Genomic DNA, 27,601 nt, shown 5'->3' on the forward strand with positions numbered 1-27,601 from the left:
CCCATACAGTGCCCCCTAGCTGTCACAGGGTTCACCGCATTACACTGTGTTACTCTTGTTTTCACGATGCTTAACAAATTTTGCTCATCTTTAGATACGAACCTTCTGTTTAGAGTGGATATTCCCCTTATACTCAGCCCCTGTGGAGTGACGATACCATCATTGCAACTTTTGCAACTCTGATTTTTTATTTTTGCCTATTTGTTTTTTTTCCCTTTTGCCAAGAGTCATCATTTTTTAAATTTTTCCATCTTTTCTTTTCCATTGTCTTTGTGGGAAGAGTTGGAGTTTTTGATGACTCCACTCATTTCACCTTTTAATCTACTGTAAAATTAGAAACACAATCCAAGTGTAGTGAAATGGCCAAAAGAACACAATTTTGTGATTGGGTTTTGTTTTTACAATGTTGATTGTGCTGTAAAAATGACCTAGTAATATGATTACCAAGGTTACTACATTTACAGAAAAATATTGTATAAAGTTTTTTTTGTGATTATTATTTTAGAGGTGATAAAAAAACATGAAAACACGTGTAAAAGAAGTAAAAAAAATGTTTTTTGTGGACATTTTCTGTGACCTGTAACTTCTTTAATAGTCATCAGTGGAGCTGTGTAAGGGCTTATTATTGTGCAGAAAATGTATATTTATTATTAGGGTATGTGCACATGTTGCAGATTTGCCTGCAGAATTTTCTGATCAGAATCTGCACCTCTTGGCAGAAAACGCAGGTAAAAATTTGCATGCTTTTGATGCGTTTTTCATGCGGATTTTCATGCGTTTTTTTTCCTGCGGATTGTATGCATTTTTGTAAGCTAAATAAAGATGTTATAGATATATATTTAGCTCTGGCTGGGATAGCACGTGTGCGGGCTCACGCGTGCAACAGATATTAAGTGCAACAGGATCAAGTGTTTTGCAGTTAGACAATGCATTGAAGCTGATGTTCCTCTCTTCTCTTCTTCACACAGGTATTTAATTCCATCATCCATGTGTGCTGTCTGCCAAGTGTGAACTGCATCATATATTGCCAGATATTTTTATGGTATTTCATTCCATCATCCATGTATGCTGTCTGCCAAGTGTGAACTGCATCATATATTGCCAGACATTTTTATGGTATTTCATTCCATCATCCATGTATGCTGTCTGACAAGTGTGAACTGCATCATATATTGCCAGACATTTTTATGGTATTTAATTCCATCATCCATGTGTGCTGTCTGCCAAGTGTGAACTGCATCATATATTGCCAGATATTTTTATGGTATTTCATTCCATCATCCATGTATGCTGTCTGCCAAGTGTGAACTGCATCATATATTGCCAGATATTTTTATGGTATTTCATTCCATCCCTCCTGTGGTGGGTCTTTATTTTTTATCTATTTGGTTTCTGCTTTGAAGTGTAGAAAGGTTTTTTTTTTTTTTTTTCCCCTTTCTCTGTTTGATGGCCTTGTCCAGCGTTAGTTATTTACCCTGCATAGTAATGCCTGCTCTGGCCTTGTGCTAATTGGTTAATTACTGATTGTGGCCTTTTGGTGGCTGAAGCTAGCAGACATTTCATTTCATATATATTTAGCTCTGGCTGGGATAGCACGCGTGCAACAGGATCAAGTGTTTTGCAGTTAGACAATGCAGTTGGGCAGGAGACAGGTAAGGTGCATAAGTTTTTCATGCACACATGCTTCTTGGTCAGTCGTACTACATATGCATTGATCATATCAACCTGCTGCTTATTTGTCTTCACTTCTGCTTTTTAACAACTCGCCTGCCCTTTTACACATTCTGTGCACTCTCTGCATATCCACCCCTCCCTTTTCCCCTCTCCCATGTTTAACTCTGAGGCTCTATTGACATTTCTTACCCACACCAAACCATCCAAAACCTCCATGCAGCACTCAAAACGTTCATACAAATCATCCCACCACCTGCTTTTTCTGTTTTTTCTCCTTTTAATAGTTGCAGGTGACATCTCCCCCAACCCTGGGCCTCCCTCCACCAGCATACGTTACTCTCCTCCAGCTGCATATAGAAACCCTGCTAATCTTATTAACATTCAGTGCATGCCTTCTCCTCTCACTTTCCAATGTGCTCCCTGGAATGCACGGTCTGTGTGTAACAAACTGACTTACATTCACGATCTTTTTCTCTCTAATTCCCTTAACCTTCTGGCTATTACAGAAACCTGGATCCAGCATTCAGACACCACCGCTGCTGCCGCTCTCTCGTTTGGTGGGCTGAAATTTTCACATACCCCCAGACCTGAGAACAGACAGGGTGGAGGTGTTGGTTTGCTCCTTTCATCGCAATGTGCTTTCAAGGTCATCCCCCCGGTTCCCTCACTTACATTTCCTTCCTTTGAAGTCCACGCCGTCAGACTCTTTAAGCCCTTCTCCTTACGAGTGGCGGTCGTTTATCGCCCTCCAGGCTCCTCCCGCCAGTTTCTAGACCACTTCACCACCTGGCTTACTCACTTTCTATCCTGTGACATCCCCACCCTCATCATGGGAGACTTTAACATCCCCATCAATGATCCGCTCTACAAGTCTGCCTCTCATCTTCTTTCTCTAACTTCTTCATTCGGCCTCTCACAGTTTACTAATTCTCCTACACATGAGGACGGGAATACTCTGGACCTGGTTTTCTCCAGTCCCGGCTCGCTGCACGACTTTACTAATTCACCTATCCCGCTCTCGGACCACAACCTTCTTTCCTTCTCTGTCAAGAATTGTCTCCTCACCCGGGACACCCCCACTTACCACACTTATCGGAATACACGTACCATTAATACCCAACCGCTTAGGGACAATCTCCACACATCTTTAGCCCCCATCTCCACCCTCTCCTGTCCAGACATAGCATTGTCACACTTCAATAATACACTGAAGAATGCCCTAGATGAAGCAGCACCTTCTATACGCAGAAAGACCCGACACAGACAACGGCAGCCCTGGCACACAACGCAAACACGCTTTCTTCAGCGCTGCTCGAGGTGTGCAGAGCGGCAGTGGAGAAAATCTCTCTTAGCAGAAGACTTCATCCACTATAAGTTCATGCTCAAAACCTATAACTCTGGCCAAACAATCCTACTTCACCACCCTCATCACCTCACTATCCAACAACCCAAGACGACTTTTTGAAACCTTAAACTCCCTCCTGAAACCTAAAGTACAGGCCCCCATCACCAACCTCAGCGGTGAGGATCTGGCCACTTATTTCCTAGAAAAAATCAACCACATCCATCAGGATATCTCAGCCCTATCTCCTCAGTGCCTGGATCCCCTTCCCTGCCGCACCTCAAGCTCACTAGACATCTTTGAGCCTGTTTCAGAAGAAGAAGTTTCCAAGCTCCTCGCTTCTGCTCGGCCTACAACCTGCAACAGTGACCCTATTCCTTCACAGCTCCTGCAGTCTCTCTCACCAGTGGTCACCACTCACCTGACTAAAATATTTAACCTCTCTCTTTCTTCAGGTATATTTCCTCCTCATTTAAACATGCCATCATAACCCCTTTACTTAAAAAGCCATCCCTGGACCAGAACTGCACTGCTAACTACAGACCTGTCTCTAACCTTCCCTTCATCTCTAAACTCCTGGAACGCCTGGTCCACTCCCGTCTAATCCGCTATCTCTCGGATAACTCTCTTCTCGACCCCTTACAATCTGGTTTCCGCTCTTTACACTCTACTGAAACTGCCCTCACTAAAGTCTCTAATGATTTAATAACAGCTAAATCGAAAGGTCATTGCTCCCTGCTGATTCTCCTGGATCTCTCTGCCGCATTTGACACTGTGGATCACCAGCTCCTCCTCACTATGCTCCGCTCTATAGGCCTCAAGGACACAGCCCTCTCCTGGTTCTCCTCCTACCTCTCTGACCGCTCCTTCACTGTATCTTTTTCCGGCTCCTCTTCCTCTTCTCATCCCCTTACTATCGGGGTCCCGCAGGGCTCAGTCCTAGGCCCCCTCCTCTTCTCTTTATACACTGCCCCTATTGGACAAACAATCAGCAGATTTGGGTTCCAGTATCATCTCTATGCTGATGACACCCAATTATACACTTCTTCCCCTGACATCACCCCTACCCTAATTCAAAATACCAAGGATTGTCTGTCTGCTGTCTCTAACATCATGTCCTCCCTCTATCTGAAACTAAATCTCTCTAAAACTGAACTTCTTGTGTTTCTCCCCTCCACTAACCTCACTCTACCTAACATCGAAATAACCCTGGAGGGTTCAACCATAACTCCCAAGCAGCATGCCCGCTGTCTTGGGGTCATATTCGACACTGAACTTTCCTTTACTCCGTACATCCGATCACTCAGTCGCTCTTGTCACCTGCATCTTAAAAACATCTCCAGAATCCGACCTTTTCTCACCTTTGAAACTGCTAAGACTCTTACTGTCGCTCTTATTCATTCTCGTCTGGACTACTGCAACTCTCTTCTGATCGGTCTCCCTCTTACCAAACTTTCTCCTCTCCAATCCATCTTGAATGCAGCAGCCAGGGTCATATTTCTGTCCAGCCGCTTCACCGATGCCTCCATCTTGTGCCAGTCATTACACTGGCTACCTATTCGCTACAGGGTCCAGTATAAACTCATCTCTCTCACCCACAAAGCTCTCCACTGTTCTGCACCGCCTTATATCTCCTCTCTCATCTCTGTCTATCGCCCTACACGTGCCCTCCGTTCTACAAATGACCTAAGACTAACATCCCCCGTAATCCGAACCTCGCACCTCCGTCTCCAAGACTTCTCTCGTGCTGCTCCAGCTCTCTGGAATGCACTTCCCCAGACGATCAGACTGATACTTAGCCCTGACCTATTCAAGCGCGCTTTGAAAACCCATCTCTTCAAACAAGCCTACCACATCAACTACTCAGCAAGCTAACTTTGCCCTGTTCCCTCCTTCCAAATATTATTCTGAATCTGCACCCTACTATTCATCTGTCTCCACACCCTTCATGCACATGATAACTGCACTTGATACTTGTCTATTGCACTTAAACACACGGGCTGATGACCGGATCATGCAGCTTTATATGAAAATCCCTATTATAATTGCCAGACCTGAATTAACAAGCATTTCTCACCTACTGTGTCCCCCCATTTCCTTGTAGATTGTAAGCTTGCGAGCAGGGACCTCACTCCTAATGTCACTGTTTGAATTGTCTTAACTTGTATTGAATTTATTGTCTGTACATGTCCCCGCTTAATTGTAAAGTGCTGCGGAATATGTTGGCGCTATATAAATAAAAATTATTATTATTATTATGTTATTTATAGATAGATAGGTATATCTATAGATAGATCTATCTATCTGTTTCCTTCTATCTATCTCATTCTTTCTATCTATCTATCCCGAGTGCCAGCGGCAGTTCCGGGTATTGAGGTGCGAGACTCATGTTACTTTCTCATAAAGGGTGACCCTGGCCTTAAACCCAATATCTGCTTAATTTAAAAATAATTAAGTAGGCTCCTGCGCAATTTTCTTCACCAGAGAGGAAAAGCCGGCGGCCGGGGACCAATATTTGTAGCCTGGGAAGGGGGTAATACCCATGGATCTTCCCAGGCTATGAATATCAGTCCACAGCTGTCTGCAAGGCCTTTACTGGATATTAAAATAGGGGGACCCCCCAAAAAAATGATGTGAGGTCCCCCTATATTTTATAGCCAGAAAGGCTACGCAGACAGCTGCGGGCTGATATTCATAACCTAGGAAGGGACCATGGATATTGCCCCCCGGCTACAAACACCAGCCTGCATTCGCCCCAGAATTGGCGCATCTGTAAGATGCGCCAATTCTGGCACTTAGTCCCTCTCTTCCCACTGCCATGTAGAGGTGGCATATGGGGTAATAAGAGGTTATTATCACCTTGCTATTGTAAGGTGACATTAAGCCCGGATAATAATGGAGAGGCATCAATAAGACATCTATCCGTTATTAATCTTATTGTAATAAAGGGTTAAAAAAACACACACATAAAGAATAAAGTACTTTAATTACATAAAACTCGACGTAGTTTTTCATAATTTTTGTTGCATGCCTAAATCCACTTGAAGCCATCTATAACCTGCAAAAAAATTAAAAAAATTAAAAAAACAAACCAACAGTATACTCCCTGTCCAACGAAGTCTCTCTTTAATAACGAGTGTCCCTCAATGATCTCCCCTATAGATGTGACTGTTCTATAGGCCTCCGATGACACACTGACCGGAGATAACGTCCCGCAGTGTGTCACCGGAGTTAAGCCTCTCGCTTTACAGCACTTCAGCGTGAGAAAATTCTTACGCTGTAGTGCCGCAAAGTGACAGGATGAACTTCAATGACCTGTTGGCGGCGGAGTGATATAATGCGGATTATCTCCATCATTGTATCACTGGAACCCCTGGAGAGCAGTTGCATCTGCTGATGTGACGGCTCTCCACGGGAGATCGTCGTGGGACAATCGTTATTAATTTGATTATGCCGGACACAGAGAGTATATTGTTTGTTCATTATTTTAATTTTTTTTCAGGTGAGAGAGGGCTTTGGGAATTAGGTGTATATGGTGAGTATGGACTATATATGTGTGTATGTATTTTTTGTTTGTTTTTTTACATTCAGCACATTAGCCGGATGATGGGACTACTACTGTCCCATCATTGGCTAATGTGTCAGTCATTGTCACTGTAGCAGTCATAGCCGGATGGGACTTGTAGTCCCATCGGACGATGCCTGCATACACACTGACACACACACACACTGACACAGCCCCGCAGACCAACACCCACAGACACCGGCAGACATACTACATGCAGACCCCCGCACATACATACACACACATAGCTCTGCCCACACTCCACCCACAAACTTCCCTCCTCCCGATCTGCAGCGTTTCTCACACCCACATCCACAGCAAAAGCACAGATCTTTTTTACACCTGCGGTTTTGCTTCACCCATTAATGCAAGTCAATGGGTGCAGAAACGCTGCAGATGCACACAAAGAATTGACTTGCTGCGGAAAATAAAATGCTGCGAATCCGCGTGTTTTTTTCTTGCAGCATGTGCACAACAAAACTCCTTTTCCCAAAGATTAACATTGGCTGTGAACTGCACTGCAGATTTGATGCGAATCTCCGTTTCCAAATCCGCAACGTGTGCACATACCCTTATTGTGGGGTACATACAATCTTTTGCATTTTCTGGGGAGGTGTCCAGACTTAAAAAAGTCAGTTCTGGTGTTTTGATTTTTTTTCCAATTTATGCTGTTTACTAAATGGTTTAAATAAATTTATATTTTGATAGCTATGAGTTTTATAAATTTTAGGAGGACGAGGTCTCCTTCTTGTTGGTTAGGTTTTGCTGTCTGCCATTTGTGATGGCTCTTGAGCAGATGCAGGTATTCCGTCTTCCAACAGTGCCAAAAGACATTAGACAGGTGTTGTACCTGCTTCTACTGACGTCTGTACATGTCATTGTGGTTGAAATTTCCAGGAGGAATTGTGGCGGTTCCAATTTTCTGTGTAAGAAGAGTTGCTGGTGTAAGGATCTTTGGGGCATCAGGGTCCGACGATACCGGCACCAGCGGTCTGGCATTTATTATTGCAGACACTTCATGGGTGAGTGGCAGCTTGTGGTCCAGCAGCATTGAATCAAGAATTCTTCATGCAATTCCAATCATGCGCTCCCAGGATCCTCCCATATGCGATGAATGTCGAGGCTTGAACACCCAAGCGCACCCATTGTCGGTTAAGAAATGATCAAGCTGAAGTTCTTTGCAGGCTCCTATGAGACTATTGTTCAGGTTGAGTCCGGTGAGGAGCACGTTATTGAGAGAAATACCTCCATACTGGCCACTGGAGTCAAACACCACTCTGATTTGATTGGGTTTGCGAGGATAGTAGACACCAAAGAATGGAAGATACCAGCATTCTTCTCCTTCCTTTAGTTGTGGAGCAGGCTCTGCATGATCTCTATCAAAGATATTCTGCATGAAGTCGAGGAAATGTTTTTCCATCACTGGTTTCTTTTTTAAAGTGCGTTTTAAAGATGCAAGTCTTGCAGTTGCTTGCTGCAGATTGTTTGGCAAACTTATCCTTGGAGAACGAAAGGGTAAGGGTGCTGTCCAGTTGTTGAAGTCATCCTGGGTAAATTCCTTGTTCATGACCTTAATGAATTCTTTGTCCTCTCTTGCTGGTTCCAACTTGTTATTTTCATTTGTAAAATCAAACACCATTGACCTGAGGTTTTCGTCACAGGACCAGAATATATTCATGTTGTCATAGGTTTCTCGCTGCCGCTTACAGTCACTCAGTGTTTCTTTCACCCAGTAGTGATGTGGGCATGGTTGACAGTATGTACTGCGACCATTTGGCAAGACATGAGTCTTTCATGAGTAAATCTTTGTAGGCCTCTTCATCTTGTCTATACAGACGTTGCCTAGATCAAAGCGTTGAGCAAATGGAGCATCATGTGGTCCATTGATCTGCTGACGTACCTTATGCAGTCGGAGAATGTCTCTACCGAGCAGGATCAGGATATCTGCACTGTTGTCAAGAGCTGGTATCTTGTTGGCTATCATCATTAGATGAGGGTGATGAAGAGCAACCTCTGGCATTGGAATCTCTCTATTGGATGGTATCTGGTTGCACTCGACGAGTGTGGGCAGAGGTATCTCTACGTTGTTCTCAAGTGAAGATACTATAAGTCCATTGGCTCTTCTCCCAGAGACCTCTGTGACACCACTGCAAGTACCCAAGGTGTAGGGGTAAGCATTTCCTTTTAAATCAAACAAATCAAAGAGCTCTGAACTTGCAAGTGATCGGTTGCTTTGATCGTCCAGGATGGCGTACACCCTTGTGCTCTTTTCGGGCTGACCCTTAGGATATATGTTCACCAGGCATATCATTGCACATGACTTGTCCCAGAGGTCTTCTCCGTAAACTTCTGTGCATGAAGATGATACCTTGGTAGTACTTGCTTGCTCTGTTTCCTCCCCGCCATAGCTTGTGGTGGGTATGGAAGGTGTGAGCTGAGCAGAGGTAGGCTGGGATGTATGGAGTGCTTGCACGTGGTCCTCACTGTCACACTTCAAACACTTAATAGGAATTTTACAGTCATTAGCAAAGTGTTCAGTAGAAGCACAACATCTGTAACATACACCAAACGTCTTTAGAAGTTCCTTGCGCTCGTGGAGCGGCTTCTTTCTGAAGCCAATGCACTTCTTTAAGGGATGTGGCTTCTTATGAATGGGACACATACGATTAGGATCTTCAACCTTGTCCCCTGTGTTGCTCTGGTTTGGAGCTGATGTAGATGTGGGAAGGATGGCGGTCTTTTTCGCTGACACTGGGCCTCCTTGGCTTTTCAGGTTAGTACGTGGACCCTCAAAATTAAGAGGAGTTGGTCCGGGTCCGCTGGGTTCTACATAGGAAAAACTCGGGTCAGTCTTACGCTCTGCAATATCCTTGATAAATTCACAGAAGTAGGAAAATGGAGGAAAGTAGACTTGATTGGCTCGTTTGTACTTTGATCCAATAGTGGCCCACTTCTCTTGTATATTGTATGGTAGCTTTGAAACTATTGAGTTAACGCCCCGAGCGGTATCCAGGTAGCTAAGACCAGGTAGGTGCGTGTCTGCCTTGGCTAACTGGAGCTCTAGGAGTAGGTCACTGAGCTGTAGGAATTTTGAACTGTCCTTGCCAGATATTTTGGGGAAATCCTGTAGACGCTTAAACAGTGCATTCTCTATGGCTTCAGGACTGCCAAAGCTACGTTCTAGTCTTTCCCATGCAGCCATGAGACCAGCTGCTGAATTACTGATGTGGACGGATCTGAGCCTCTTGACCCACTCCGTGGATTGAGGTCCGAGCCACCTGATTAGCAGATCCAGCTCTTCAGCAGCAGTGATGCCAAGGTCACTAATTGCGGCTTTAAAGGTATATTTCCAACCTCTGTAATTCTCAGGCTGGTCGTCGAACCTTGTGAGACCGGTGTTGGTGAGTTCTCAGCGTATCATTAGCCTCGCAAAATCGGCAATGTCTGTTCTTTCTGACTTTGGAGTAACATTTGCCGGCTGAGTGATGCTGTTAGCATGGGTCTTAGCTTCTTGGTTCAAGAACATGGGAAGATACGGAGTGGCGTAGGCGTTTAGACCAGCAACCGGTTTGTGGCATATGATCTCTGTTGTATGCGGGACTGGAACCACACAGTTTTCAGGAGCACAGTGCCTTGTCGGCATGTTAGGTTGCATGTAGACATTGGCGTATGGCACTGGCTGAGGTGTAGGGTCAGGCCGTGTACTGACACATGAAGAAGGTTCGGGTTTGAATGTTTGTGGTTCATTTGACTGACCGTGAAAGCTAGAATCTGCAGGCGGATCGACGTCCTGATGCTCTAGAGAGTGATGGGTGCTGACGGTAATGTTGTTGGTGGTCAGGGGTTCGTTGGTTTGGCTCAGCACGTAATTTCTTGTGCGCTTAAGTGGGTCTTCCATGTCGAGTTCGTACAAATTGATGCTGCCTCCTTGGCTCCCACCTAGAGCCTGCTCGAAGACCTTTAGCTTTGCCACGGCTGCTGCATGTTCGTATTCCTTCTGCAGGACTTCTATTTCCGCCTTCTCTCGTGCATATTCGGCTTCCATCTCTGCTTTCTTGCGTGCGGATTCAGCTTCCATCTTTGCTTTCTTGCGTGCGGATTCAGCTTCCATCTCTGCTTTCTTGCGTGCAGATACTGTTTCCTTCTCTGCTTTCTTTTGGGCGAAAATGGCTTGCACTTTCAAAGATTCTGCTTCGGCACGCGCTTTTATGAGCTGCTCACTGAGGGTTGAGTACCTTGATGAGCTTGACTTGATTGAGTGCTTTGAGCTCCTAGCAGACCTGGATCTGTGCATTGTCACTTCTGACATTTGTGGGATTTTTGCTTCTGTTTTGTTCACAATGTCACGCACAGTGCTATCTCATTCGGCATTGAGCTGTTGGAAGACCTGACATTCTTTTAGCGATTCTGGCGTATTTAATTTCCGTAGCGTTGACATGTATTTTCCGCAAGTGTCTTTGTAAGCCTGGTATGCAGAGTACAATTGTTCAAGGGCTCCCTCTGCTGGTAACTCATGAGAGGCATACTGGGAGATGCTGTTAATGTGACTCTGCAGTCTTTGCCATAAGACGGATATATTACAAGAAAGTTCATGTTTAATGACTTCAAGGTTCTCTATAGCTTTCAGTGACGGCTTAGCAGAGCGCCTGGGTCTGTTAGTGGCCGAGTCCTCTTATTCAGATATTGCAGACTTTCCTTCAGCCATTGTAACTCACAGGCAGATGAGATCTGTGTAATATGAGCTGCTACAGTCTCTGCAGGGTGAAGGCTGCACACAGGCTGATGGAATCTATATGATGTAAGCAGATCTTCTAATGTCTGCTCTGACTTGTAGAAGCTGGAGACGATTTTACAGATGTACAGTGGGGAAAAAAAGTATCTAGTCAGTCAGCAATAGTGCAAGTTCCACCACTTAAAAAGATGAGAGGCGTCTGTAATTTACATCATAGGTAGACCTCAACTATGGGAGACAAACTGAGAAAAAAAAATCCAGAAAATCACATTGTCTGTTTTTTTTTCATTTTATTTGCATATTATGGTGGAAAATAAGTATTTGGTCAGAAACAAAATTTCATCTCAGTACTTTGTGATATATCCTTTGTTGGCAATGACAGAGGTCAAACGTTTTCTGTAAGTCTTCACAAGGTTGCCACACACTGTTGTTGGTATGTTGGCCCATTCCTCCATGCAGATCTCCTCTAGAGCAGTGATGTTTTTGGCTTTTCGCTTGGCAACACGGACTTTCAACTCCCTCCAAAGGTTTTCTATAGGGTTGAGATCTGGAGACTGGCTAGGCCACTCCAGGACCTTGAAATGCTTCTTACGAAGCCACTCCTTCGTTGCCCTGGCGGTGTGCTTTGGATCATTGTCATGTTGAAAGACCCAGCCACGTTTCATCTTCAATGCCCTTGCTGATGGAAGGAGGTTTGCACTCAAAATCTCACGATACATGGCCCCATTCATTCTTTCATGTACCCGGATCAGTCGTCCTGGCCCCTTTGCAGAGAAACAGCCTCAAAGCATGATGTTTCCACCACCATGCTTTACAGTAGGTATGGTGTTTGATGGATGCAACTCAGTATTCTTTTTCCTCCAAACACGACAAGTTGTGTTTCTACCAAACAGTTCCAGTTTGGTTTCATCAGACCATAGGACATTCTCCCAAAACTCCTCTGGATCACCCAAATGCTCTCTAGCAAACTTCAGACGGGCCCGGACATGTACAGGCTTAAGCAGTGGGACACGTCTGGCACTGCAGGATCTGAGTCCATGGTGGCGTAGTGTGTTACTTATGGTAGGCCTTGTTACATTGGTCCCAGCTCTCTGCAGTTCATTCACTAGGTCCCCCCGCGTGGTTCTGGGATTTTTGCTCACCGTTCTTGTGATTATTCTGACCCCAAGGGGTGGGATTTTGCGTGGAGCACCAGATCGAGGGAGATTATCAGTGGTCTTGTATGTCTTCCATTTTCTAATTATTGCTCCCACAGTTGATTTCTTCACTCCAAGCTGGTTGGCTATTGCAGATTCAGTCTTCCCAGCCTGGTGCAGGGCTACAATTTTGTTTCTGGTGTCCTTTGACAGCTCTTTGGTCTTCACCATAGTGGAGTTTGGAGTCAGACTGTTTGAGGGTGTGCACAGGTGTCTTTTTATACTGATAACAAGTTTAAACAGGTGCCATTACTACAGGTAATGAGTGGAGGAAAGAGGAGACTCTTAAAGAAGAAGTTACAGGTCTGTGAGAGCCAGAAATCTTGATTGCTTGTTTCTGACCAAATACTTATTTTCCACCATAATATGCAAATAAAATGAAAAAAAAACAGACAATGTGATTTTCTGGATTTTTTTTTCTCAGTTTGTCTCCCATAGTTGAGGTCTACCTATGATGTAAATTACAGACGCCTCTCATCTTTTTAAGTGGTGGAACTTGCACTATTGCTGACTGACTAAATACTTTTTTTCCCCACTGTAACTGCAGGAGTCTCTTTTTACTATTCTGCCTCATGGCCAAACTGTAAGTGTGTGGGCGCTCAGACTGCCAACCCATGGAGTCTGTTTACCATTACTCATGTTTAGTGATGTCCGCAGATAGTTTAAACTCGACTGAAAAGAGCACTTTTGAAGAGTCCAGTAGAAGGTTTATTCTCAGCTGAATCCTTGCATAATGCACAGTTACAGTAGGTAAAAAGAGACTTTCATTGTACAGAGCTGTATAAACGTGTGTCTCCAAGATGGAGAAGACTCAAAAATGGAGAAGAAGGGAGGGGTTACAGAACTGAAAGTCACATGCAAGGGGGGAGGAGAAAACCTCTAAAAGGGACAGATCTATATACAGCAATGGAAACAACAATATGGTAAAATGCAGTACTGTCTGATGATTCAAAATCATGGGACATGACAACTCCCATGATTGCTATTTGGTACCCAGAACATCACATTCTTGCTATGGTTTGGCTTAAATGCCAGTGTTAAAGACTGATATATGCATTTAAGGGGTTATCAGCAGTTTTCAAAGCTTGACTCATCTCCGATCACTGTTATCACATGCAGATGCCGGCTGTATAACACATTATGCATCTGCTGTGTATGGATTAGGCCTCTTTCACACTTCAGTTTTTTACAATCAGTCACAATCCGCCAGGTTTTGAAAAAAACGGATCCTCAATTTTCTTTTGAGGATCCGTTTTTTTTCCCCATTGACTTCCATTACTGGCGGATTGTGACGGATTGCCGTCCGTTGCATCCGTTTTTTTTGCGGATCTGCCAAGCGTTGCTGTCCGTCACCATCCTCAAAGATTTCAAAACGGAGCTTGCAACGTTTTTTTCTCTGGCGGATCCTTCTCTCTCTCTCTCTCTCTCTCTCCTTTTCCAGGCTGCGATTCCTTTAAAATTCTTCATTTTGCGGATCCGTCAAAAACGGACAGGTGGCATCCGTTGTCATCAGTACTAAAACGGATCCGCCATCCGTCCTTTTGGCGGATTTTGACTGATGCAAAAAAACTGAAGTGTGAAAGAGGCCTTAGGCTCTGCTCTTGAAACCATTCCATATAATTATACCTGCCGCAAGATGCACCAATAAGACATGTTGTGAAAGATAGGTGCAAAATATGCCATGGAAAGTCATGACACTAGCTGAAATCTATCAGTAGTTAGAGAACAATTCGGTCACTTAGAGAAAAAATATCAGCTGGTTCAACTGATGGCCTATAAAAAGGAGTCTTGTTACTAAGGTGCCGCACAAGAAACATCTCCTGATTAGAAAAGCCATTGAGCTATCTCAAGACCTTTGCAACCTTATTGTTGCAAAATATATTGATGGCATTGGTTACATAAGAATTTCTAAGCTACTGAAGATTCGAGTGAGTACTGTTGGGCCATAATCCTGAAGCGGAAAGAAAATCATTTCACCATAAACAACCCACAACGAGGTGCTCCCTGCAATATTTCGGTGAAAAGAATTATCAGAAAAAAGCCATGGGCAAGTATCATGTTATATAGCAAAAACAACCTGCAACAAATTGGCGAATTTCGTCGTTAGTGCATTGGAAAAAAAGTTTTGATGAATTGCCCATTAGTGAGTACATTATTAGAAAGTGTTGCTATATAATATATGGGACAGCCATTAGAATTTTTTTTGTACCTTTGCCATTTTGATCAGGAAATAGTCGATAAAATCCCTTGGGTTATTACTGTCCAAAGTCTTCATGTTGTTCTCCATCTTCTTTCTGGTAAAATCTGCAATTATTGTAAAGTTTTCCATGATTTCTCGGTGAGGGCCTGGTATGTATTTCATGATATTTGGGTATATGTTGTACAGCTATAAAACAAATTTAAAAAAAGCACAAGCAAACAATGATCAAATTAGTTTGAACTTTTCATTTTCTTTTTTTAACATATATTATAATATCTAAATGGACATCAAAAGCAATCTCTAAAATTTTATTTAGGGGTTAAAAGTAATTTTTCATGTGAAAATTACATATTTATTAAATTAGTTTTTTTTTTGTTAAAGTGTAATTGTCAAATGTCTGCATCTGCCTCTAGGTCCTAATCTTCCCTTCACCATAGAACCTTATGAGCTGTCATCTCCTTTCTCAGTAATGGGGAAAATCTATGTTCACGGAAACAGATTTTATACATAAATTGACAAGGAATAATCATTTCAGGAGAAGAAAGAAGCAAATTTCACTGATAAGTTACGGTATATTACAAAATTTCTTATCTTCACTTCTATTGATTTAAAAAAAAACTATATTTGCTATTTAAATTGAATTTGTTTAAATATTTACTAATGATTTTTTTTACTTTTTGTGTGTTCTATGTGTTTAAAAAATGACATTTAAGTTCTTTTTCATATCAAAATCTGCATTAGGAAAAATTTAAAATCTTGCAATTTTCACACTACTGTGGCTCATAATTTGGGTTTATCATTATCAACTTTCAGCAGGCTCATTATAATCACAGGTAGGATTATAACAACAAATTACACCTTTATATAAAGCTGATAACACAGGATCCACCATTACCACGAGTCACAGTTCCCTCTGCTTCCCTTACCTTCACAATGACATTTGTACACGCTCATTAGATGCATCAATGCAAATTATAAGGTCTGAGTCTGTCCACTGCTGCTAATGTACGTGTGGATTGCCTGACAGAAGAGGATTTATGAGTCTACAATAGTCCTAGTGGCCATTCTGAAAACTGCAAGATTTCAATTTTATTTTATTAAATCAAGATTTAAAATTTACCAAAATAAAAAAAATACAGGTAATATATAAATGTGATTTAAACAACAGATCATGATCTAAAAGCACATTCCCTTTAATACATTTTTTTCCTAACAGTTGACGTTTGCTTAGTAGTGAAGATTGCTACCATTATGAGATCATTTAGGAGTTGATAATAATACTCACAATGGTTGAGACTGACTTAGGGGTTAAATTTTTTTGTTTTTGGTAGCCTATCTTAATGAAGGAAATAATGGTAAATTCTTGGAGGTTTGGGGCTTGTAAACACAGCAGATGAAATAACTATTGAACACGTCACGTCACCAATTTTCTAAGTAAATATACTGTAGTTCTAAAGGTGCAATTGACCTGAAATTTTCACCAGATGTCGGTAACAACCCATCCAATCCACACAGGCAGAGAAATCCAACAATAGATGTCCATGAATTAAGTTATGTGCAATAAAGAAAAATGACTTGAGGAAAAAGTATTGGACACACGAAGAAAGAAAGGTACAAAAAGCCATGGAAAGTCCAGAAAAAAATTGAAATCTATCAGTAAATAGAAAGCAATCCTGCCACTTAGTGACGAATAATATCAGCTGGAAAAGAATGATCAGAAGAGTTGTCCAAGGACCACCTATGGAGAGCTGCAGAAAGACCTGGAATCAGCAGGTACAATTGTTTAAAAAAAAAACAATAAATAATACACTCAACTCCATGGACTGTATACACACTCAACACTCCATTGCTGAACAAAAAGCATGTTCAAGCTTGTTTAAAGTTTGCTCAACAACATTTAGACAAGCCTGTGAAATACTGGGAAAATATAGTCTGGTCAGATGAGACCAAAAATTGATCTCTTTGGATGCCATAACACATACCATATTTGGAAATCAATATGCACTGCATTTCACCCCAAAGCCACCAAACAACAGTTATGTTTAGAGATGGGAACATCACTGTGTTGGGCTGTTTTTCAGCATACGGCACTGGCGAACTTCATGTAATGGAAGGAGGGATGAATGGACAAATGTACTGAGAGAGATATTGAAAAAAATCTGCTGCCATCTACCAGGATTATGATGAAAGGAGAGTGAAACAATGTTCCTAATCACACAGCCAATATCACATCTGAGCAATGCATGCGACTAGTTTCTCTATAAAGGAGGAGTCTTAAAGATGTCAACATGAGAATACTTTTTCCATATGTCATTTCTCATTATTACACATGCAGTAATTTATGGACATCTATAGTTTGATTTCTTTGCCTGTGTGGATTGGATGAGTTGTTACCAACATGATGAGAATTTCATGTCAATAGCACCTTTAAACAAACATATATATTTCACTTGCTGTAGATTAATGACTTTAAAGGGGTTAAAGTCCAAGCGGGTGTTCTCACTGGGGGCGTGTTCTTCTTCTCTCTGTATGATGCTGACCATTCATAAGCAGGCAGCAACACTTAGAGGAAAGAAGGACACGCCCCCACCATAGTTTAGAGCAACTTTCTCAGTGTGTGAGATGTAACGATGCAGCCCTGCTCTCAATGCTATCTGATAACATGCACTTGAGCTTAGCAAAAGTTAACTCATTTAGTGCCAAATGCTCTCCACAATGGAGAGGCATAGTAAAATAAAAAATGTTTCATTCTGCTCTGTAGCCACTATTACATCATGTGTTCAGTTTAACATGAAAACTTTGGCATATTTTATATGATTTATAGGTCTTGTAGGCCGGAATGTAGAGTATATCTTGATTCTTAATTACTAGTCTTACTTTAATGTATCTTTTTTTGTTTGACTTTGTAGACTTTTTGTAATGTTGGATTGATCATTTGTACTTTGCAGTGTAGCCCAAATAACAATGACCCAAGAAAAGTAATAAGAAATCAATAATATGAAGACCCCATAGTAAGATTATACTCACTAATCCCCAGCTGGAGCTCATGATTCGGAAGTTGTCTTGAATACATTTCACAAGCTTTTGGAAATGTTTATCCTTATATTCAAACCGGCTACCATATACCACAGAGCAAATCACATTGGACATAGAACGTAATATATGCGAATTGGGATCTATAGGGGACCCTAAAACAACAAATAGGAAAAAGTAAATTAAAACCTGGAGGTGAAGATGCACAGAGGTAGAGTAACAAGGTCTATGGTGCGGAGTATCATGTCTAGATAAGCTTTTCTGTAGTCAAAATATGGGTTATCTTATTATTGAAGAGCATTTCCAAAACTTTACATAGCTGTAACAGCTCTATTGCCAATCAGATAAACTTTCCAATATCTCAAAGCAAACAGACATCAGTGTTCGACCTTACAGGGCATTTTAGCTACCCCTACTGAATAAGTTACCCCATACAACCTGTTTGCAACCCGTACATATATTAATTTTAACTATATAGCAGTACTAATTAGGCCTCGTATAGCAGTGCTATTATGTTACTTTGTTTATGAAGCTGTTATTTGCTCACTGTATTTTCATACTATTTGAGAATTGTTTGTTGCTGATTAAAGCATTTTTCCTTTCATTTAAATCTCTCTCTTGATTGCAATTTGCTATAAAAAATATAATCAAAATGCAAGGAACTCACCTTTCCGGGTCCACTGGCGATTCTCCGCCCACGTTCCTGGTGTCTGGCATCGGCTGTGGCACTGAAGTTATGTCAACAGCATAACAGTTAATCAGTGAGCCCAGCAGCTGTAGGAGTTGTCCATCTACATGGAAACGCCACATTGGAGCCACTGAGCTCACTGATTGGCTGCCATATTGTAAAAGTGACACCAGTACCACAGCCAATGTCAGACACCAGGAATATGGTGAAAACTTGCCGGTAGACCCAAGGAAGGTGAGTACAATTTGGGAGGGGAAAACAAGAGAAATTTGAGAACACAGTATGAGGAGCAAGGGGAGATATGGGGGCATGTATGAGAAAACATTTTGAGGGGAGCATGGGTGCAGACACAGTATGGTGAGTGGGGGGATAGGTGCGGCACTGTGTGAGGAGCGAGGGGGGAATCTATGCAGACACACAATGGGGAGAAAGGGATGGGTGCAGACACAGTATGGTAAGTGGGTGATGGGAGCAGACACAGTATGAAGACCAAAGGTAAGAATGTATGCGGACACTGTATAGGGAGCGAGGGGGATGGGTTCAGACACAGTATGGGGAGTTGGGGGATGTGTGAGGAGGCAGAATGGGAGCATGGGGGTAAATATGTGAGGGGACACTATGATTAGCAGGGGAGATGTAAAAGGAGACAGTATGAGGAAAGAGAGGAAAATGTGTGAGGAGACTATTCAGGAGAATATTGTGCGGAGACAATATGGGGGAACAAAAGTGTGAGTGGGCACAGAATATAGAGTATTGTCTGGAAGTAGCATGAGTTGGTCATATTTTGTGTAGGGAATATAGTAATGGGCAATTATTTATTCAGGGGCTCAGTGCAGGGTAGATATTTATATTCAGGTGCTTTGCTATCTTTAAAGGTATCATGTTGGGATGTGCTGCAGAAGACCGGAGAAGAAGGAAGTCTACAGCGATCAGCTGTGGCTGTGAAAAGTCATCATGGAGTCTGGATAAGATGAAGAAGAAAAGATAAAGAATCCAGTCAGAGGCAATGTCCTCTACAAGGTGAAAACCCATCCGTACCACAACATTTCCCCCTAAGGGAAGTGGTCAGAATCAACACAAACTTCTCAATAATGTCATAGAAAGAGTTTATTGACAACAATTTAATCAGTTTCCAAATCAATAGTAATCTCATACATTGAGGGACACATCATGCTACTGGCTCCATTATTCATACTATCATATGAGATATGCTGTACTAATTAAGGCCCATATATAAACCTACTGAAGTGCAAAGTGCAGAGGGGAAATATTAAAAGGAAACCAATAACCCAGAATATCCTAAGATTACTCTGTTATATTTACTGATCCACCATCTATTGCACAAAAGCCCATATACATCAAAAAATTGAGGCCAGCATAAGCTAACTTACATGGTATGTGGAGACCGTGCCATGTCCCTCCACATATACGGCACGGTCTCCACATACCATGTAAGTTAGCTTATGCTGGCCTCAATTTTTACTTACTATAAAAGAACGCAATCCCAAGTGATAACATGAAGAAAAGGAAGTTAGATTGCAATATTGATTTTAAATTTAAATTTTTATTGTTATGGTATTAACAAATTGTAAAAATTCAAGCTATAGAACTAAAGGTAGTGCGCTGACATGGAAATGTATTACAAGATGACAGTATTATTTATGCACCGTGTACATCTAAATATAGCTCAAATAAACATAATCAAGATTATTCTTTGGAATTTTGAGAGATGGTGTCATCACTGTGGAGTTTGATTATTTTCATTAGCAGCCTTATATATTAAAGTGCAAGTGCATTACTAAAGATTGAAAAATCTCTCTAGTGAGAGGTATATGTTTCCTAGAGATGACACGGTCTCCATGAATCCAAAAAATTGTAACCACGTAATATATTTTTCAGATTACATTTTAGTGTAAGGAGGAAGGGGGAGGGGAATATTTCTCCCGGCCTCTAAATCAGGTACTTACAAAGTGACTAGTGCTTTTCCAAATGTGCTGCGCACTCCTACCCTGACATCACCATTTCGCATGAGCTTCTTCCAAAAATATATATTACGTGGTAACAATTTTTTGAATTCATGGAGATCGTGTCATCTCTAGGAAACATATACCTCTCACTAGAGAGATTTTTCAATCTTCAGTAATGCATTTGCTCTTTAATATATGAGGCTGCTAATTAAAATCTACAGTAATAAAACTCCATAGTGTTGACACCGTCTCTCAAAATTCCAAAGAATAATCTTGATTATTTTAATTTGACATTGTTATCTATGTGTTAATTATTTTGGGCTACAATAAGATGTACACTGTGTGTAAATAATACTGTCATCTTGCAATACATTGCCAGTTTGACGTACTACCTTTGGTTCTATAACTTGAATTTTTACCATTTTTTAATACCATAACAATAAAAATGTAATTTTAAAATCAAACTTGCACTCTAACCGCCTTTTCCTCACGTCACCATTTGGGGTTGTGTGCTGTTAATTCCCATATTTGCATTTATGTTAGGATCATTAAATGGGTTGTCAGCGTTTTTGATGAGCTTGCAGTTATTCTATGTGACTGCAGACTTCTGAATTCTCACAGTGTGCAATGCACGCTGTCAGGATTCTCTGGTGCTGGCGATTTGCATACATGCGGTCACATGCCGACTTGACATACATGACCTCACGCAATGAAAATGAACTGAACGATCCTGGACATGTCTGGTTGGAATATGGTCAAAAGTATACAAATCGCACACTTGTGCTCACATGACCGTCCATTCTTGCCGCCAGCAAGGGAGAATCCTAAAAATGTACTGTGCATGCACTGTGATAATACAGAAGCCTGCGGTCACCTAGAGTAACTGCAGATGTTCATCTCAAACCTGGACACACCCTTTAATTATAAAATGAAGCCCTGCAGCCAATCCTAACAGTGTGTAAAATGCTCACTGCCAGGATTCAGCTCTGCTTGCTGGTTCCAGCAGTCAACACATGGCCGCTTCACTCATATGTGATTTTCATACGGTCGCGTGACAACGAGCTTCTATTCCTGCTTCTCTCAGTTTTTCACCAAACATTGAGAAAATTAGAGAGATCAGTTGTGTACAATCAACATAAAAATAATAGTTATATTGTCCATAAAAAAATCTAAACTGGAAATCAACAAAAAAGAGGAAAATATTACATTAAATGTACAATGAAGAGATTCTTGACTTTACCATTTGCTTTTCGCAGCGCCTCAGTCAGATACATAGCCTCCTCTCGTATCCTTTCCTCAAAGCTTTGCTTTCCTACTCCAAAATTACCCAGCGTTAGCAGGGAAAAACGTCTCATCTCTTTCCATTTCTCTCCATTACTGAAAGCAAGATCTGCGCAATACATCAGAACAGAAAATTCCATATCAAACCCAATTCTTTATATTATAACAGAAGTCACCAATAATTACTTACTTTTTATAACACTTCTAGACCATATAGACTCAGAGATAAAGCGTTTGTCAAGATTATAATTTCAATGAAGAGCTATGTTTATCGAAGAAAAATTGAAAATGTGTGCCCACCAGCAACTGGCTCATCAGACGGACAAACTTATTGCTATCCACTTTTGACACTAGGTGGTGCCCTATCTTTTCAGGTAGTGCTATCATTCTTCACTGGATTGATCCTTAACCTCTTCATGACGCAGCCCTTTTTCGTTTTTGCGTTTCTGTTTTTCGCTCCCCTTCTTCCCAGAGCCATAACATTTTTAGTTTTCCGTCAATATGGCCATGTGAGGGCTTGTTTTTTGCAGGACAAGTTATAGTTTTGAACAACACCATTGGTTTTGCCATATCTTGTACTGAAAAACGGGAAAAAAATCCAAGTGCAGTGAAGTTGCAAAAAAAAGCAATTCCACAACTGTTTCTTGGATTTTTTTTTTACCATATTCACCAAATTCTAAAACTAACCTGCCATTATGATTCTCCAGGTCATTATGAGTTCATAGACATCAAATATGTCTAGGTTCTTTTTTATTTAAGTGGTGAAAAAAAATCCAAAGTTTGGTAAAAAAAAAAAATTGTGCCATTTTCTGATACCCGTAGCATCTACATTTTTCGTGATCTTGGGTAGAGTGAGGGCTTATTTTTTGCATACTGAACTGGCATTTTTAATTATACCATTTTGGTGCAGATATGATCTTTTGATCGCCCATTATTGCATTTTAATGCAATGCTGCAGAGACCAAAAAAATTTAATTCTGGTGTTTTGACTTTTTTTTCTCGTTACGCCGTTTAGCGATCGGGTTAATTCTTTTTTATATTGATAGATCGGGCGATTCTGAACTCGGCTATACCAAATATGTGTATATTTGATTTTTTTTATTGTTTTATTTTGAATGAGGCAAAAGGGGGGCGATTTGAACTTTTATTTTTTTTAATTTAGTAATATTTTTCAAAACATTTTTTTTACTTTTGGCATGCTTCAATAGCCTCCATGGGAGACTAGAAGCTGCCATAACCCGATCAACTCTGCTACATACAGACGATGATCAGATCACCTCTATGTAGCAGAATTGCTGACTTGCTATCAACACTGACCACTGGGAAGCGCTCATAGCAATCTGGTAGTGACAACCATAGAGGTCTGCTGGAGACCTTTGGTTGTCAATGCGACCCATCGGTGACCCACGATCACGTGACAGGGTCACCGATGGGCTGGATTTCCGGCGCACTTGCCGGAAGTGCTCATTAAATGCCACTGTCAGAGTTTGACAGCGGCATTTAATGGGTTAACAGCCGCGGGTGGATCGCGATTCCACCCGCGGCTGTTCCGGGCACATGTCGGCTGTTCAAAACAGCTGACATGTGCCGGAAAAGATGTGGACTCAGCGCCGGAGCTCACGTCAAAGAGAGAGACATCCCGTAAGGGATGGGGGCATTGCTCTAGATCACTGCGTTGAGAAACATGTGATGGTGTCTCTGCAGTGTTGGATGTTGATCTCCATGAGGTCACTCATCCTTATGTTCATAGCCTTTCACTAGGCATTGCTCCTACTAGCCAGTTTCCTACTCCACACTGATGAGGGGCAATACCCCGAAACAGCTGTCTGTGGATGGATACCATGTTTTGGCATAGGTGGTTTCCTTCATTGGAGACTGCCCTTCCCGTGGTTGTTCCTTCCCGGGGAAAGACCTGGCTAGTCATTGCTTGCGTTGAGAAACAAGTGATGGTGTCTCCGCGGCTTCTGTTTTGCATGTTTTTGCATATTTCCCATAAGGGATGGGGGTATTGCTCTAGAATCACTGCGTTGAGAAACGTGATGGTGTCTCCGCAGTGTTGGATGTTGATCTCCATGAGTTCATTCATCCTCTTTTTCACAGTCTTTTATTAGGCATTGCTCCTACTAGCCAGTTTCCTACTCCACACTGATGAGGGGCAATACCCCGAAACAGCTGTCTGTGGATGGATACCATGTTTTGGCATAGGTGGTTTCCTTCATTGGAGACTGCCCTTCCCGTGGTTGTTCCTTCCCGGGGAAAGACCTGGCTAGTCATTGCTTGCGTTGAGAAACATGTGATGGTGTCTCCGCGGCTGTTGATTTACATGCTTTTGCATATTTCCCATAAGGGATGGGGGCATTGCTCTAGATCACTGCGTTGAGAAACATGTGATGGTGTCTCCGCAGTGTTGGATGTTGATCTCCATGAGGTCACTCATCCTTATGTTCAAAGAGAGAGACATGACATACATAGTACTAGTGCGGCGAATGTCGTGAAGGGGCTAAGGCCGACCTGACATCTGATTTCACTAAACAAGCTGCATAAATTATTAAATAGATGTCTTGGACATTTCTTTATAAATCCTTGTCTGCAAGACTGTGTAATCCTTTTGTAAGATTAAAACTAAATTTCTGTCCACCTAGTCTGACTGACAGATCCTCAGTGTCCCTCCTTCCTCCTGAGACCTCAAACTGCTCAATAGAAGCTGCATCTTTCAGTCAGGTTGGGCAGATTGAGAACACTTGAATTCATGAACTCTCTTACTTTTTAGCTGGACAAAATGTTTGTTTTATGCTGTGTGCCCACGTAGCGATTTTTAAGCATTTTTGCCGCGATTTTCGGTGCGAAAACGCTGCGAAAATGTTTAAAAATCATGTACAGAACGCCCCCCATGCATTCCTATGGCATTCCGCACATGCTGTGCTAATGCTGCGCTTTTTTCCGCGGCGGAATCGCATCGCGGAAAAAATCGCAGCATGCTCATTCTTTTGTGCGGAATCGCAAAGATTTGCCGCGATTCCGCACCCATAGGAATGCATGAGAATCGCTTACTTCCCGCATGTAGCTATGCCCACCATGTGGGAAGTTAAGCGTCTCATGTGCGGTTGGTACCCACGGTGTGGAGGAGAGGAGACTGTCCTCCAGGCCCTAGGTACCATACCCCTGTAAAAAAAGAATAAAAAATTGGGGTATATTTACCTTCCGATGTCCCGCGCTGCATTCCCAGCCTATGCGTTCCCAGTAATGCCTTGCGGCAAGGCCCTGTGATGACGTAGTCTCGCGTGACTCTAGCGGTCTCGCGAGATCGCTATAGCAACGCGAGACTACGTCATCACAGGTCTCGCAAGGCATTACTGGGAACGCTGAGGCCCGGGATGGCAGCGCGGGACGCCGGAAGGTAAATATACACCGATTTTTTTTATTTTTTACATTCTCTCTTTTACTATTGATGTCGCATAGGCGGCCTCAATAGTAAAAACCTGGTCACACTTGTCAAACACTATGTTTGACGAGTGTGACCAACCTGTCAATCACTTTCCAAGCGATGCTTCAAATCGCTTGGAAAGTGCTTGAATATCGCACACGAAAATCGCAGCAAAATCGCGATCATAATCGCGGTGAAATCACGCGGAAAAAAACACGAGATTTCTGGGAAGGAGTCCAGTTTTTAGTGTCCGGAATAAAACGCTACATGGTCACATAGCCTTAATATTACAATTACAAAGTCATTTTTATAGGGATTTTCCTCATAAGGTCTAAGAAATCTATTTAGTAATTAATGTAAAAAAAAAGCCAATATAAAGAGACTCCTCTCCAAATGGTGAATAAAAAAATCAATATTTATTAAGAGCGTATACAGAATAGAAACAGTTAAAAAAAAGTTTACTGCAGAGAAAAAACATTCGGGTGATATCCTATTGAGAAATTAGTGCACCTCCCTATATTTAAAAATTCTCCCTGAGGCTCATATTGCCTCAAAATAAATATTCTGAATGTTCTAAAAATTGTAAATAATATCTAGTCATCATCTTAGATGATGAAAATAGGTCACATAAAGAGAAATGTGTGAGATCAGATTATAAAAAAACAAGCCTGAGAAAGGGTTAATAGAACAACACTTAGTATATGAGCAATATCGTCCCCTAGTGGAGTAAATAGAAATAATACCAGTACTCAGTACATCTGATCAAGATAGGTTCAGGTTATTGAAAGGGTATATAATCCAGAGAAAACTGACACAAACACATATGCTGTAAGCTTGAAAGTTCAGTATATAGCTATGGATAAAGATACCAATAAATAAACCAAACATCAGAACACTATCAAAACTTAACAGACACCAGACACTGAATGGACAAAGAAGCACTTAGGAGAAAATGATAGGCATAAATGGAAAGTAAGCACATAATAGTTACCAACAGACTCCCTAACACGCGTTTCGCACTATGGCTTCTTCAGAAAGGGTGTCTTTCTGAAAAAACCATGGTGTGAAATGCGCGTCAAGGGGTCCGGTGTTAACTACTGTTGGTGGACCCGTGGAAAGTGAGTACAGTGAGGTTTGTTTTTTATGCAAATTGCAGCATGGGAGAACTTTAATTGAAAGGGAACATGGCTACTTAGGCACAGAATAGTACTCTGTCTGAATTTCGTACATCTGTGAAACATGGTCCAAGTATGGACCTTGATGTTCAAACGGGCCTGGGCTTTCATAAGACCCGTTAATGGTCCAGACACAGCAAGTGGAAGTGTCAAGGGTTCTGGTGGTAATTATTATGTGCTTATTTTCCTATCGCTGCCTAACATTTTCTCCCAAGGGCTTCTTTGTACATTCGGTGTCTGGTGCCTGTTATTTTGAGGCAATTTGAGCCTCAGGAAGAATGAACTAGAGGGAGGCGCACTAATTTCTCAATAGGATATGAACGGAATGTATTTTCTGTGCAATAACAATTTTTAACTGTTTATTAAGTAAAAATACAGACTACGTAGATTGATTTTTCATTTACCATTTGGAGAGAAGTCTCTTTGTACTGTTTTTTCCTTAGCTTTTTTCAGATTCCTATTAACATGTCTGACCATTTAGGCTATTTGGTAATAGATGTAGTTTATTTTGTAACAGCAAGAGAAAGATCCTCTGTAATGGCATAGTAATGGTAAATAGTGTTATTTTTTTAGCAATTAATTGATATTTATGGTGGTCAAACCCCTTCATAACCATGTATGATAGCATTAGCTTTTTTTTTTTTGTTTTGCAATGGATTTAAAGGGAACTTGTCAGCAGGATTGTGCACAGTAACCTATAGACAGTGTCAGGTCAGCTCATTTATACGGATTAAAATCATACCTGGATGGAAGAAATCCGTCTTGTGGTTGTTGTTTAATCTTTTTTTTTTTTTTTTTTTTTGAGTTAATGATATGCTCATGATATGGGGTGGCCTGTGCAGGCACAGGCGGCGCCATTTTCAAACGGATTTTTTTATGAATATCAGAATTACAGCAAACAAATGAATTGCATACACATTACATATGCGATTATGCTGCTGCGCAGGTGCAACTGCTGTCACCTGCCTGCAGAGGGTTTTTTTTTCAAGCTATAGATATAGATACATTATGTAAACTAGGGGGCAGGTCAGTGAGGGATCAGTGACGTTTCAGAAGCCATAGACATGTATACCTAAGCAAAGCACCACATGAAGACCCCCCACAGCCCACCCTGGGGCACAAGCATATCATTAACTCAAAATAGAAAATAAAGATTAAACAACAATCACAAGACAGATTTCATCAACCAAGGTATTATGTTAATCAATATAATAGCACCTACCTTACACTGTCTGTATGTTACTGTGCACAATCCTGCTGACAGGTTCCCTTTAAATATGTGAGAACAAATAGGTTCACACACACTAAGGGAACTAATATAGTT

General features: G+C 41.6%; 1 protein-coding gene across 1 annotated transcript in view; it reads right to left on the reverse strand.

Annotated features, from left to right (window-relative positions):
* The window catches only part of LOC141052057 (cytochrome P450 2F2-like), a 61,023-nt gene that overhangs the window by 21,055 nt on the left and 12,367 nt on the right, over positions 1-27,601 (reverse strand). The window contains exons 3-5 of the mRNA XM_073549246.1: positions 21,638-21,787; positions 17,737-17,897; positions 14,719-14,895 (exon numbers count right to left, since the gene is read on the reverse strand). Coding sequence (XP_073405347.1) covers positions 14,719-14,895; positions 17,737-17,897; positions 21,638-21,787 — 488 coding nt within the window. The remainder of the gene's footprint in view (positions 1-14,718; positions 14,896-17,736; positions 17,898-21,637; positions 21,788-27,601) is intronic.

This window comes from Dendrobates tinctorius, unplaced genomic scaffold (genome assembly GCF_039654945.1).
Source record: "Dendrobates tinctorius isolate UK_male_01 unplaced genomic scaffold, ASM3965494v1 ptg000158l, whole genome shotgun sequence".
Lineage (NCBI taxonomy): Eukaryota > Metazoa > Chordata > Amphibia > Anura > Dendrobatidae > Dendrobates > Dendrobates tinctorius.